Here is a 14,757-nt window from a genome sequence, read left to right as displayed (position 1 = left end):
AGGCACAGTACAGACCGCCCGAAAATGGCAGTCTGCAGGTTTCCCAGGAGCTAGCCTCAGTTCCCATGTTTAAAGAGGGAAGTTTAGACAAAGGGAAAGGGGCAGCTGATCTGGGTTTTGTACCTGAGTCTTCCAACTTCTCCTATTTGTGATCATGAGAACTGGGACGAAGGGTTCATTTTTGTGTAGGTGGAGAGAGGGAGAAGTTCTCCAAGAATTTCTTAGGTGTGGTACTCAAAGTTAGTGGTGGCAGTTGAAGCCCTTCTTTCTTTTATCTTTAAAATGTTTGTCGTGCTGCAAGCACTTGGAGAAAAACTGTCACTTTCTTGGACTACAACTCCCCAAATCCCCAGCTGGCTTTAAGTGGTGGCATCTGTGTTGACGGTCTGACCACCATTTTGCATCAGCTTCCCAACACAGGGACAGTACTCACCTTGTAAGATCTCTTTTTGTACTATTTCCATCTAGCTAACTTTGCACCAGATCACCATTTCCAGGGCCTCACTTTCCTCTTCTTTAAAACTGCTCTCCCAGAAAACTGCCCTCCAACTGTGTACATATTGGTTCCAGTTAAAGTCTTTGGACAATCCATGTGGCCTTTGCCATTCGCCCAAGCATGCCAAGAAGGAGGGCGGAAAGGTTGTTTTTGTTCTTATTAGCAGCTCTAGATTTGATTACAGCCTGCCGTCATGTACAGAGAGATGCGGTACTTCTGCATCATGCTCTTCTGAAGCACTCACACACACCACTGGCTGGATTTTATATATACCCACACACTTGGAAATGTAAGAACACGTGCCTTGTGACTCACGCCCACTCCATAAGTGCCAGGAAGTGGCAAGAAGAGGAAATGACTGGTGAGGCCTTTCGTTCACTCGCAGATGCCCGGCATGCCGCACGCTTGGTGTTGTGAAGCATCCGCCATGAAGGTGAGTGACCTGAACTCTTTCTAGCATAGACCAGACCACCCAGGTCTTTCTTCTAATAATAACTTTCATCCCTCCTCCCACTTGTTTCCTGTCTCTGGAAAATCTTACCAGCCTGGAGAAAAGTTTCTGCCGGGGATTAACCCTTTGGGATGGAATTGGCGGCACAAGAAGAAGGCCTTTGGAAATGAAAGCCACATGTCCCTAACTGAGAGCAGGAAGGAGTTTAGCAGTGCAAAGCAAGGGACCAAGCTGTAGACTAGGCAGATAAGCTCCATGACAAATGCCCTACCTGCTTTAGATCACATTTACTGAAGTCCTGGTCTCCCTCTCCAGGACCCCCTCTCCTTGGACAGGAGCTAAAGACTCAGTGTTATATATTCTGGGCAGCGACATAAGACAACACACACAGCCAAAGTCAGGGAAAGTTGCTTATTAAAATAAAATGCAGCTCCCCGACTCCCTCAGCTGGCTCCATGGATTTGGGATTCTGGTAGTTGTAATCCTGAAACTTAACTTTTCCAGGCCCTGCCCAAGCTTTTGATTCTAAAAGTAGAAGTTTCAGACCAGCTGGAAAATAACAAAGTGCCAGAGCTTTGGTATGAGCCTGTGGGATTGTTCAGTGTGGGAGAGAGAACACATTCGTCTTCTGTTACAAAGCCAAGAATGAGGGGGTAGCTGGTTAATTTCAGTGATGCTGGGACTACAGTGGACTGGATCGGATCCAGTAGGAGAGGCCTAGAGAAAAACACCAATCGGTCTTTGAGATTCAGTTGGAAAGAGAAGCCCTGATAGGTTTTAATGAACTCCAAGGGACTCCTTAAGACACTAGTGGCTGGATCGCTCAGAGCTGCCTGACTAGACTTTTGCATCATGACTCACATCCTTTGAAGGTTTCCTACAGTTGTAAGCCACCATGTCAGCAGTTATCAGAGTCAAAGAAGAAGTGCACCTTCTGTTGAGTGGAAGTATCAGTATTTTTCCATCTCCAGAGACTGGACCAAGAGCCTGAGACTTCTGCTGAGCTGTTGAGGCAGAAATGCCCATCAGGTTGCTGAGATGCTCACCTAAAACTGTCGCAAGCAAGATGTAGGGTAGGGTTCTAGCATGCATGTTGTGTGTGTTTATTCGCTGCCTTGCCTCAGGCAGCAAACTGTATTGGGGTGGTTCTGCAACTTAAAGAAGCTAAAGCAAACAGTGGCAATGATGAAACTTAGGACATGTCAGAGCCGGAAAAATGTTTCTGGTTAAATACCATTATGATACCCTTCATTTTATATTCTCTTCATTATAGTCTGTAATTGTTTTCTATGTGGAAAAATATGTTGAGTGTACGCTCTTTTAAAATGCAGGTTTTAATGTTAAAATTAATTGAAATGATCTATATTAGAGATGACCAATTGTGGCTCTCTGGAGGCTGTTGGACTGCAGCTTTCACAATACTGCACCATTAGGTTTACTGTCTGTGGCTGATAGGAATCACAGTCCAAAAGCATCTGGAGGGACCACTATTGCCCACCCTTGTTTTATTTATTTGTTTATTTATTTATTGAATTTATGCTCCTTTCTCACTGGAGGGCTTTGGCTTAGGCCATAAACCTGTCCGGATAGGGAAAATGTAGGCCTGGCAACAAAGAACAGGCTATAAATAGGCATTTGTTTTTGTTCTGCCCTCAAGGAATTTTCTTCATCCAGGAAGTTGACGTTCTGCAACAGGATAGTTTAAAATCTGTGACCAGCCTGCATTGCACAAACCAGGCAAACGTATATACTTCTTACATCATTGCACTAACCTTTCTTCAGAAAAAGTAAATAAATTGCATATTTTGGGGTTTACTTTTCACAAGAGGAACTATGGTCCAAAACCCACTGCAGAAAGAATACAGTTTGAGACTGCTTCAACTGCCTTGGCTCAGTGTTAGGGAATCCTGGGTATTGTACTTTATTGTGGCATCAGAGATCACTAACAGAGAAGACTAAATGCCTCACAAAACTGCAGTTCCTAGAATTTCCTAGCATTGAGCGAAAGCAGTTAAAGTGGTTGCAAAATGGATTATTTCTTCAGTGTGTTTTGGACGTATAAGCTTATACCTCCTTAGTGGTTACTGACTGACTTACAGGAGCTGTACACACAGCCCCAAAGGAGCCGCATCCCACCACCCGTTTCAGTGCCAGATTGGGGCTACAGCAACCGCACGCCGCTGCCCTGATCCAGCGCTTTGCCAGCTCTACAAGATACAGCAAAATGCCACTCCTTTCAGAGCTGACAAGAAGGTGCCCTTGCCACCATGGCGGCACATTTTGGTGCTCCTTTCAGCATGCATTGTATAAATGCTGTGCTGAAGGAGCACTGTGGCATCACCTGCCATGTGGTTAGGCGGGCATCATGACGCCAGCATGGGGCGGCATCAGGGCATGTGTTGCCCAAATGCCACTCCTCCATGCCACCCCCATGCCTGCACTTCATGCTGGTCTGTGCAGCCCCTAAGTGGGACTTATTGGTTTCTGAGTATGCAATTGTACTGTGAATCCCCATCTCCCCAATAAATTGAAAATCCTATTGACAGCCACTTCTTGGACTAGTGAGTTTTTTTGCAGGCATTGCTACCATATCAAGTATATCATTGAACATAAGAACTAGAAATTTGCATTTATTAAAAAATAGGAAGAAAAGAATAGAAAGATTCTTTGGAAGCTGAACTGTACATCTATATAGTCATTCTGAAGAAAGGGGAAAGTAGATGAAGGCAGCATCAAATATGTGCTTGAGCTGAACTTCCAGGCTTCATAGTACAGGGTCGTCTAACACTAATAGCTATGGGGAAAAGGATATCAGAAACTACTTTCTGGTTCAACAGGCATAATTTGGAAAGAGCTGTTCAGAATAAATCGACTATTTCAATTCACTGAGGATTAAAAAATATATAACAAGGGACAGTAAATTTATGGTTTTGTTTTTAACTTAACCTGGATTCTTTTAAACAGAGACTGTAGGTGCTTGAAAGCTTTGGAAGGTTTCCCAGTCAAAAGAGCTCTAGTTGGCCATCCTGGAAGCTTTTTCATGCAAGGAGAGCTTTTGTGTGCAGAATGGCATGGAACAGGAGCTCTGTTTTGCAGACTCCTGGTTTCTTGAACTAATGATTAACATAAAGATTAATGTGATGATCAACATAATGAATTAAAGATTCACTACTAACATGAACAACAAGAAATTAATTATTGGATGCATGCTAATAATTAACAAAACAAATTGATTTTTAAAGCTAAGGTCTAGGCTTTGTCAGCAGAACTGATTGTTTTTGTTTCATTTGGATGTGGCTCTTGATGTGCCTATTTTTATGTGAGCTGTTCTGTGAATTGTAGTCATAACATGATCTCAGCATTAAAAGATACAAAGAAAACCTGTAGCACCTTTGCGAGACATTGCTAACAAAACTTTCAGTTGACTCCAGTCTACTTCATCAGATGCCTTTATCCAATGCTATCCATCTCAAAGTTGCTACACAATTCCTTCATATTTTTTATGCTGAAATAGATGAATATGGCAATGTCTTTGAATGATCTTGGTGTAGTACAAAAAGCTAGCAAACAGGCAAGTAGGGAGCTGGGGATGTTCAGCCTGGAGAAGAGAAGGTTAAGAGGTGATATGATCGCCCTGTTTAAATATTTGAAGGGATGTCATATTGAGGCGGGAGCAAGCTTGTTTTCTGCTGCTCCAGAGACTAGGACCCAGAACAATGGATGCAAGCTACAGTAAAAGAAATTCCACCTCAACATTAGGAGGAACTTCCTGACAGTAAGGGCTGTTCGACAGTGGAACAAACTTCCTCGGAGAATGGTGGAGTCTCCCTCCTTGCAAGTCTTTAAACAGAGGCTGGATGGCCATCTGTTGCTGGTACTTGTGAGTTCCTGCATGGCAGGGAGTTGGACTGGATGGGACACAATCCAGATTTGGGGCATAACAATTGAAAACATGTCTTTGTGTATTTCTTTCATAGCTCTTTCTGCTGTTTGGCCTTGTGAGTCTCACAACCGCTGTGGATGCAGAAGGTAAGATGTTGCCTGTTCATGACATTTTTCCAAGTGCATGTTCTAACCCTATGTCAGTAGATAACAATGGAGTCACACATCCATGTGCTCCATGAGCTACAGTTTTTCACCTAACCTCACTTGCATGAGTCATCTTGGCCTTGCTTTGACTAAGGCAGTAGGGCCTTGCCCTGAATGGAGTCATGGTTGGTTAGTGAGACAAAACAGACACTTCTGACATTAGGAATAGTAGAACAGCCCTCTAGAAGACAGATATTGGTCATCTTAATCTACATAATTGAACTTCAGCTTATAGATCTCACTTCTGCAGTTGTTCCCATGTTTTTGGAATAGAAACCTAACCGGGGAGTGGGGATAAATGTCAGTAGGTACAGAAGTTGAAATAAAACTTGTGTTTTCATAACATTGCAGCTTGACATTAAATTTGAGGCCAAGTCTGGATGTTTTGAGGACTACCAGTATATTTTACACTAGAGGTTGTTGGTCCTTCCTGGATTTGGGGAAATACAGGAATTAAGGGCTTTCTGCTTCTTTCCAGTTTATTCATTCTTTGTTGAAGATGGCTGTTAATACTCAATAGGCTAATGGTGAAAGCAGGCAGGAATTAACAAGTATGGAGCACTAGCAAATCATCTGAGAGATCTATTCAGGCAAAAAGGGAATTCCATGCTAATCCAAGGTGACCCATAAGAAATATAGCCTGGAAAATTTACTCTTGGGGTGACTGTTCCTAGAAATGCTATAACTATGTTGGTTGCAGGCTATAGGATCCAAAAAGTATTTTTTTTTCAAACTCTAGTAAGAACACAAGAAGATCACATACACACACAGAAAATCTACTAATCTAGTTTTGCACACTGACTAGCCAAGTACCTATCAGAAGCCTAAAAGGATGACAGGTATGCAGTCTACCAAAAGGGCTGTACCAGAAACCTTATCAATTTAGCAGAACCTGCCACATCTTATGCTGCAGAGGCATAGCCTTCAAATAGCCAAGGCTACCTTTTTGCAACAACGAGGGCACAGGGTAAGACATGTGTGTCTTTAATAGGCAACTAAAAACCACACTGATCAAAAACGCCCAATTTCGGCAGAGATATTATTCCACATAGCGAGTACCACCATGTAAAATGTTCAGTTCATGAACTCTATAAATACTTAAGCAAACAAACAAATAAACATTTCTGAGCAGACCTCAAGGGGAGTGGACCATATATTGTAATCCAACGTTTCACACACTATCTGGGCTGGAGGACCAACAATCCCCCCCCCCCCAGTGTGTCAAGGACTGCTACCGTATTTGTGCCCATTGGCTACAATTGTTTCTTTCATTCCTGAAAACTGATCAGGGGTTGGTAGCTCGTGGCTCATGGACTTGTACTAGTCTAGGGACCATCACTTTAATGTAAGTCACACTGAGCCTCTCGCAAAGGTTGAACATCAAGGAAAGAAAAAAGGAATGGAATTCAAAAAGACTCAAGTGACCTTTTCAGATGCAATCACACTGGAAAAACTTTGGCTCTCTAAAGGGCTTGTCCTACAATTCCCACAATGCCTTACTATTGGCTATATTGAGTGGGACTGGCAGGTGCTGCATCTGGAGAGCCAAACTTTCTGCATCCCTGCCTTGGATGTTTCTGCCATGACCTTTGAGAGGGAAATGCTATGATTGTCGTCCAAATCCCACTTGAGATAAATGATTGCGAGTTGTACTCTGTGCAGAAGAACTGTAGGCAGAGTCGTGTGTGTTTTGAAGAGATGCACGCAGAGCTATCAAGATGTGGCAATAAAGAGGAAAAGCCTGCAGTGACAGGCAATACCCAAACTAGGAGGGAGGGAGATTTGGGCAAATGAAGAAAATAGTGTTGTAAAATATTTTACCCTGCAAATGAACAATATTTTTTTTTTGTTCAATAAGTCAGAACATATGCTGGCATTTCCAAGAATTCACAAAATGCCATGGTTTTTGCTTCACAGCCCAAGCATCCCTCCTCGCATGTGTTGTGGTGGAGGCAGCGTTCCAGAGCCTCCAGCTGCTTACAGGGTTTGAATCACAGAAAAGGATGAGCGGTGATGAAGGAGAGGAGTTGTAGTAATCCCTGCACATCCAACTGCAAAAGCATGGGAAAGCAGTTACTGTTTTAGACTCTGATTCCCCAAATCCCCCAGCCATCATGGCCAGTAGCTGGCTGGCTATGAGACTGTGGGAGTTGTAACATCAAAACATAACCTTTAAGCCTAAGACAGGACAGAGTTGGAAAACAGTTAGAGGATCCAGAAAATGGTTAGCATTCACCCTATATTTCTTTATTCTTACCGTCTGCAACAAACCCTTAATCTGGTATAGGGATGGGATGAATTCTCTTGATGCCAGCATAAGTGTTGTGCAAAGTTACTACTACCTTCTGCACAATGTTTTTGCCTTGCCACACAATGGTAGATAGAAACAGCTCCACCATCCAATGCAAACAGCTACTGATGTTCAGACAATGAACACTTTTCCTAAAGTAGCCCAAATGGCCTCTCTGGCATCTTCCACACCCAGCACTGTATGCAAAGAGCAAGGCGTTCAAAAGCTTGCGGGACCCTTAACGTTTACAAAAGGAAAAGGGGGGAAAAGGCGGGGGGGGGAATATTGGGCTGCAAAGGTTTAGTTCAATAAAGTGTGAACACATTCAGTGGCCATTACATGCTGACTGACCAAATCTTTCCTTTGATTTCAGTAAGTCCAACCTCAGTTGCTGAACAGAAGGAGGATGCTACAGCTATAACCACAACGAAACCCCATTTTTTTTCAACACGTGAGTCTTATGGCTTCTTAAATCATTTCTGGTCAATTTGACTGAGAGTATCTGGCCCTCTTCAGAAAGGCTGCGTCTGCATGCAAGCAAAAAGGAATCATTGTTTTGTACTGAAGTTAGCACCCACACGCTCTTTTCCCAAATGTATTTACTGTACTTCCCTTATTGGCTGAGTGTCTGCTGTGTCACATTCTAAACTGTATAATGAAGAGGGGACATTGCTGGATGTGTGTATGATTTCATAGAATCAGAGATGGAAGAAAAGACACTGATCATGCAGTCCAGCCTCCTGATATACAAGAATATGCAATCAAAGTACTCTTGACAGATGGATATCCAGCCTCTGTTTAAAAACCTCCAAATAAGGAGACTCCACCAAAATCTCCAAGGGAGCATGTTCCACAGTCAAACAGCTTTTACTGTCAGGAAGCTCTTCCTAATGTTGAGGGGGAATCTCTTTTCCTGTAGCTTAAATACATTGTTCCATTATGGCTTCCAGGCAATGCACAACAAATAAAACAGTTAGAACAAGTATTTTTTTTAAGACTAAAAATACTTTTAAAGATCAGTTTTTAAAATCATAGTCAATTAAAACCATGAAAATAGCTACCTTGGTTTTAAGGATCAAGTTCTTCTAACCCAGTTTTCCTGTTCCATATCATCAGGTATCCACATTGCACAATTAAAGCAGTTTGACATCACTTTAACTGCCATGACTCTATCCAACAGAATCCTCGGATCTGTTGTTTGGCCAAGTACCAGGGTTCTCTGACAAACCAGGCTGCATTCCTCACTAAAGTACAAATCCCAAGGTTTTGTAGGCTAGAGTCATGACAGCTAAAGTCTTGTCAAACTGCTTTAACTCTGCAGTGTGGCTACACCCCTCATTTTATATGGCAGAGGGATTGGCAGATGTAAATAATGAGCTGAGCTTTCTGAACTTTCTGCAAGAGGTTGTAGCAACAAATGGTACGTGGCTGACATCTTTGGGCTGGGATCCTTTCATAATATTATTGACCTCAGTTCTCTGTGAAGTTTGGAAAGTGGACTATTTTGGACTACAATGCTCAGTGTCTTCTAGCCAGTATGGTCAGCATGCCAGTTCTTATGTAGCCAAAAGGCACCATTGAGGTAGAAGCAGCTTGGAGGAACTCCCAAGAAGCCAGAAGAACAAAAATCTTTATGGGGAATGAAGATTTCAGGATGCTGGAAATCCCACCCCACAATAGACCATTGAGGATTGATGCTCAGTGTCCATATTAAATGACTGTTGGGCTGGGGAGTGGAATGGAGTGCCTTAGCAGAAGGCATGGTTGGCTGACTGTAACTCTGAACAACAGCATTCTGTGTGACAATATTTTGTAGGTCCCATTAGTCTTTCTGGATTTGCCATCAGGGTGTCTTTTTCAGATTGGGTGCATACCTGGATGCAGAAAGCCTGAACACCATTATTATACTTGTTTAATGATTAAAGTGTTAGTGTAAGATTGAAGTAAGAGAGCATGTCTCTGTTTGGCTACAAAGCTCAGAACATCCCCCCCTCCCCGAAAAAAATTGGGCTCATTTTTACATTTTTAATATTTTCTCCTTGACTTGCCATAGAAGTGATGACTACAGTTGAAGTGACAACTACAACTGAAGTTACGACTGCAGTTGAAACATCAACAACTGCCATGATCAGCACCAGCCATATGGAATCCACAAGTCCTGCAGGTGAGCACTAAAACCAAGCTCATGAGATTGGGACAATCTCAACCAAACAGCAGCTGGTAAAATATTGTGTCTCTGCACTGCCTTTTCCAGGAGTCACTTCAGCTGAACTGCCACCTATTGACCAGAAGAGGAGAACAGGTATATTGAAGGCTGCAAAAGAAGGAGGGAAAACTTGGCTTTGGGGATTTGCAGTATTTTTTCTGCAGCGTGTCTCTGGTACTACAGACATACTTGGAAAGAATCTTTCTCCCCTCAATGCATTTTCCATTTCTCTAAAATTAGGTAAATACCCATGAATATTGAGAACCAGCATGGAGTTGCACTAGGACTCAAGTGGGGAATCTAAGCCTGTATTTACTTTCCCTTTGTTGTCATGTGCCTTCAAGTCCACTCCAATATGTAGTGAACATATTGTGGGGCAAGATTTATTCAGAGGAGGGTTGGCATTACTTTCCTCTGAGATTGAGAGCAACTTGCCAAAGTCACCAAGTGGATTTCCTTGACTGAGAGAGGGTTTGAACTCTGGTCTCCTGGAGTTCCAGTACTTCAACCATTAAACCACACTGACTCTCAGTTATTTTCTTTATGTATGTATAGATATTAACAAATACCTTTACCTATCAGGCTAGTTGTATATGCAATGTTTGAAACTGGTCCTGTAATTTGTAACAGGAGGATCAGATGTGAAACTCTCATGATGGCAAAACATGCACATTTTTATGTCCATCTAATGTTTTTTCTCTTTTGGCAGATGATGAAAATACAGATTACAATGATGAGCTTTTCAAGTATGGTAAGTCCTAAAATGAAGGGACATTTTTAAATTGTGGTTCTTATTGAGACCCTGAAGAGTTTTGAATGAAGGGTGCCTGCTCATGGTATTTTTCATTCTTGCTGCCTTTCTTTTTGGGAAGCAAGTTTTGCAGATTTTGGGATGTCAAAAAAAAAACCCCCTGCACAACCTGTTTGACTGGAGAAGATCATGGCACAAAAGAAATACATGTAGGCACACAGTATGTGGAGAGAGCTTATAGCACCTTTGAGACTGACTGAAAGAAAGAAATTGGTAGCATAAGCTTTCGGAGACTTCTTTCTAGTTCCTCATAGGCATCTCAAATGTCTTTCACACTGCTCTTAAAAACTGGCTCATTCTCCAGACATTGCTTATCCACCAGTATTAGCTTATCTTAGTATACCATTTGATGTTTGTACTAAATATCTGTTGTTGTTTTTCCTCCTGTTGCAGATTACGAGTCTCTCCGCAAATGGGGCTTAGTAGCTGCTGCCATCCTGTTCATCCTTGGCATTCTCATTCTCACCTGTAAGAATGGAGGGCTGGCATGAATGGATCTGATTTAAGCTGTGTTGCTAAAAGGGGTGGAAACGGTCTATATCTATCTATCTATCTATCTATCTATCTATCTATCTATCTATCTAGTATCTTGCCCTTCTTCAACACGAGCCCCAGAGCAGCTTAAAACAGGGCTAAAACAAGGCTAAACATCTGATACAAAAGTTAATTGTAGGTAGTAAGTTCAACATTCATGCTGAGCATTCAAACCAAAGTAGTTTCCAAAAAGAGGCAATGGTTTTCTTCCACTGTTGCTTCCAGCAACTAATACCGAGTGACACGCTGTCCTGATAAGTACCCAGAGTTTGAATTACATAGAGTTGCCGGGTATCCCTTATTATGAGGGATGTTTCTTATTTCAGGGCTGGAAAGCTTGTTCCTTATAGGGCTGACAACTGTGCCTTGTGTGGAGATTATCACACTGCCATTTCTTGTCCTTTCATCCCAAGCTAAGTGCAGGATGCAAACTTTAATATGCAGATTTTATTGCACCCCTCTTTGCCCAAGCAGGAGGCATCTTGTACCCAATTATGGCATCCTGTACCCAATCTGGACTTCTCTGGCACTTTTGGAAAGAATGGATTTTCCCGTTCTTTGCAAGGTGCGGAGAAGTCCAGATTGGGTACGGGATGCCATGATCAGGTAAGGGATGGCTTCTCCCTGGGCATGGAAGTTTGTGATAAAATCTGCATATTACAGGTTACATCCAGTGCCTAGTACGGGAGGAAAAGATGTGAAAAAGCAGTGCAATAAAATCCTGTTCTCTCATTGAGGACTGGAAAACATTTCCTTCAATATAAACTGAACCACAAATGACAAAATCCTGTATTTTGGGGTGTGGGCTCTTCATAAAGGCAGAAAGGTCTACTTAATGTAATTTATGAATGTGAGCAATAGATTAACTAACACATGGCTGTCATGAAATCGATACTTTCATTTGATATTTAGGTTGTACACAAACTTGTTAATAGGGTTTTTTTTTTTTATTGTGAACCTTGCATGGCATGAACTTAACTGCCTCTTACTGAGATTTTCAAAATCTGTTGCCACTGTTTTCATATACAGAAGAAGACGTCTAGGTTGTAGTCGCTTAGGCATTGCTGGCTGCCCTCTTCTTTCTATTCCTGACGCTAGGAAGAACTGTAACTCTTTGTTCTCTCTCAATTTCTAGGTGGTAAACATGGGAAAGTCCCCCGATGCCGCGGGAAGAAACGGGCAAGGTAAGACAGCAACCCATCCTGACTTCCTTTTCTCCCCTCTAATTCATTATGTCATGAATGGAGCTGAATGGCAGCATTTAAATGAAGGGTTGTTGTTGTTGTTGTTGTTGTTGTCGTTGTCTGCCTTTGAGATGGCCCTGACTCATGGCAGCCCTGTAGATGAGACATCTCCAAGCCTCCCTGTCCTCCTTGGCTCTGTTTAGGTCCTGTAGATTCAGGCCTGTCACCTCCCTGGATCCATCAACCTGGTGTGTGATCTTCCTCAGTGTCTACTATCTTCCACCTTCCCTAGCATTATTGCTTTTTCTAGCAAGTCATGCCTTCTCATGATGTGGCCAAAGCGTGACAGCTTTAATTTTGTCATTTTGGCTTCTAGGGACAGTTCAGCTTTAATCTGTTCAAGGATCCATTCATTTGTCTTTTTGACAGTCCATGGTATCCTTAACACTCTTCTCCAGCACAACATCTCATATGAGTTGATTTTCTTTCTCTCATATTTCTTCAGTGTCCAACTTTCACATCCATACATGGAGATGGAGGATATAGTGGCTAGGATGATTCTAACCTTAGTTCTCAGTTGTACATCTTTACACTGTAGGATCTTATATAGTTCTTTCCTGGATGCCCTTCCCATTCCTAGTCTTCTGATTTCTTGACTGCAGTTTCCATTCTGATCAATGTTTGATCCAAGGTACAGGAACTCTTACTAGAATCATAGAATCATAGAGTTGGGAGAGACCACAAGAGCCACCCAGTCCAACCCCTGCCATGCAGGAACTCACAGTCAAGACACCCCTTTACTGACATGATTTGGTCTGATCTTGCATTGTATCATTTGCCTGCTTTTGCTATATCTCTCCTTGGTATGAAAGCCAACCCATTTCTTTGTGTTTTCGCATTTTCTGAGTAGAACGCTGAGTCAAAGTGGCTTATTCCTGTCCATTTTAGCTTGCTCATCCCTAGTATTGCTATGTTTATGTGCTCCATTATCTTTTTTGTTTACAATGTCTAGCTTCCCCTGCTCCCTCCCTGCAGTTGCTCTCAAAATGATAACTGTTGCCATTTTGAGAGGGGCTGTGATGAAAATGGAGGTATTTGGAAGAGGTAAAAGTTCTGGCAGTTGAATTGTGGTGCTTCCATGCATTTGGGGTGTTTCTGTGTGGCTTTTAACCCAAAATTGCCAGAAATTGCACAGCATTTAAAAGAAAAATGGGGAGGTTGTTTGTGGGGTTTGGGGAGACTGGTGGCAGTAGTGGTTTAAAAAGCAGAAATTGGCATCTAGGGATCCTGTGCAATCCCAACCCTAATCTTGCCCTTCATTTGAGGCATCACAGTATCTTAGGCTACGGCTGCACTTAATACACAGTTAAATACATTCTGATATGTTTCAACTCTGTCCATTTTCTTTACAGAACCTATGATGTGTCACAGGCCTGAAGCCACTTTGTGTCCTCAGGACTGCACTGATCCTGCTTCGCCTTGGATGTGGACGTCCCATGTGTCAACCTTTCATGCTCTTCACCAATGGAAAAGTTGCTGCTTAGTTTCCCAAACCTCACCCCAGTCATCCAACCCTCTGTCTGACCTTCATCATGTCTTTTCTGCTCATTCCTGCAAAACCCATTCATTGTTTCTGGCTCTGCACTGCGTATATATTTTCATTAAACTAATTCCCCTGGAGAGCCAGAAAGACTGAAATATTCATGGATCCAAACTTTGTTTCTTTGTACAGCCTCAGGTTAAGAGAGACTTCAGTTGGCGTACGATTTGTAGGCCTGGCTGTAGACTTTCTATGCCAAGGAAAACTCCACTGTGCTAATTCTGTTCCAAGGAGTCTCCAGTTCTGTATTCACAATAAAATGTTGGCGTGGTTTGTTTTTTCTATGTTTTCTGGCTCCATTTAATTCACTTCATTTGTTGGCCTCTGCAGACAAAGCCACGATAATATTAAAGGAATTTATGTCACCGCTGGCGTGGATTGTCACAAAAATATACATTACCAGATGGAAGTTACTGCTGCCTTCATTTGCACCTGAGGACTCAAATCCAACATTGAAAGCCAACACTGGATTATTGCTAGGTCTTTTGTCAACAGAAGGAATGGCACTTGAAAAATGAACTCTTTATATTGGATAGCTTATACAATATTATTCTTTGCAACAGCAAAGATTCAATGTCATTACTTCCCCACCACCCTTTTGGTACAAATTTAAAAGTAAAATACAATTCAGGTCTTAAATATCCTAAAGGCACCAGATCCTGTCTGATCTTGGAAGCTAAGCAAGTTCAGCCCTGGTTAGTACTTGGATGGAAGACCACCAAATTTGAATTGCATTCAAACTGACTTTGCCATTGCCCAAAAATAGCTTGCTATTGCGTGTGGTAGTCTATCACGCAATAACGTGATACCCCATGATTGCATTCGGATTGCCATTGGATTATACTTCCAATTTCCCTTGTCTGATAATGTCCCAAGTGAGACACAGGATCCTAAATCAGCCATAGTGGTGTGTGGTGATTTTAATGCTCATGTTGGTTTGGGTCCTAATGAAAAGGAAAATGCTTTGACCTGGACTGTAATGAGGCTTTTTTACCTGACTGTTTTTCTTTGGACAATGTGGTCAGTAAAGAAGGTCCAAAGTTAACGTCCTGCCTGCAGTTGACATGCCTTCATGGCAGTCCTTGGGATAATGCTA

General features: G+C 42.3%; 1 protein-coding gene across 3 annotated transcripts; it reads left to right on the top strand.

The window, feature by feature from the left end:
* Positions 1–721: 721 nt before the first annotated feature.
* On the top strand, positions 722–13,942 carry LOC121915066 (FXYD domain-containing ion transport regulator 5-like). Of its 3 annotated transcripts, none has more exons than XM_042438904.1 (9): positions 723–929; positions 4,925–4,976; positions 7,700–7,777; positions 9,383–9,490; positions 9,581–9,628; positions 10,242–10,283; positions 10,737–10,811; positions 12,013–12,061; positions 13,474–13,942. In XM_042438904.1, the coding sequence occupies exons 1-9, from the start codon at positions 882–884 to the stop codon at positions 13,496–13,498; spliced, it is 525 nt and encodes a 174-aa protein (XP_042294838.1). In that variant the 5' UTR covers positions 723–881; the 3' UTR covers positions 13,499–13,942. The 3 variants fall into 3 exon arrangements, with proteins under 3 accessions (XP_042294839.1, XP_042294838.1, XP_042294837.1); XM_042438903.1 differs by having other exon boundaries at positions 733–929; positions 9,380–9,490; XM_042438905.1 differs by lacking the exon at positions 10,737–10,811 and having other exon boundaries at positions 722–929; positions 9,380–9,490.
* Positions 13,943–14,757: the final 815 nt, after the last annotated feature.

Source organism: Sceloporus undulatus, chromosome 9, assembly GCF_019175285.1.
Source record: "Sceloporus undulatus isolate JIND9_A2432 ecotype Alabama chromosome 9, SceUnd_v1.1, whole genome shotgun sequence".
NCBI lineage: Eukaryota > Metazoa > Chordata > Lepidosauria > Squamata > Phrynosomatidae > Sceloporus > Sceloporus undulatus.
This window is presented reverse-complemented; position numbering and strand designations above follow the sequence as displayed.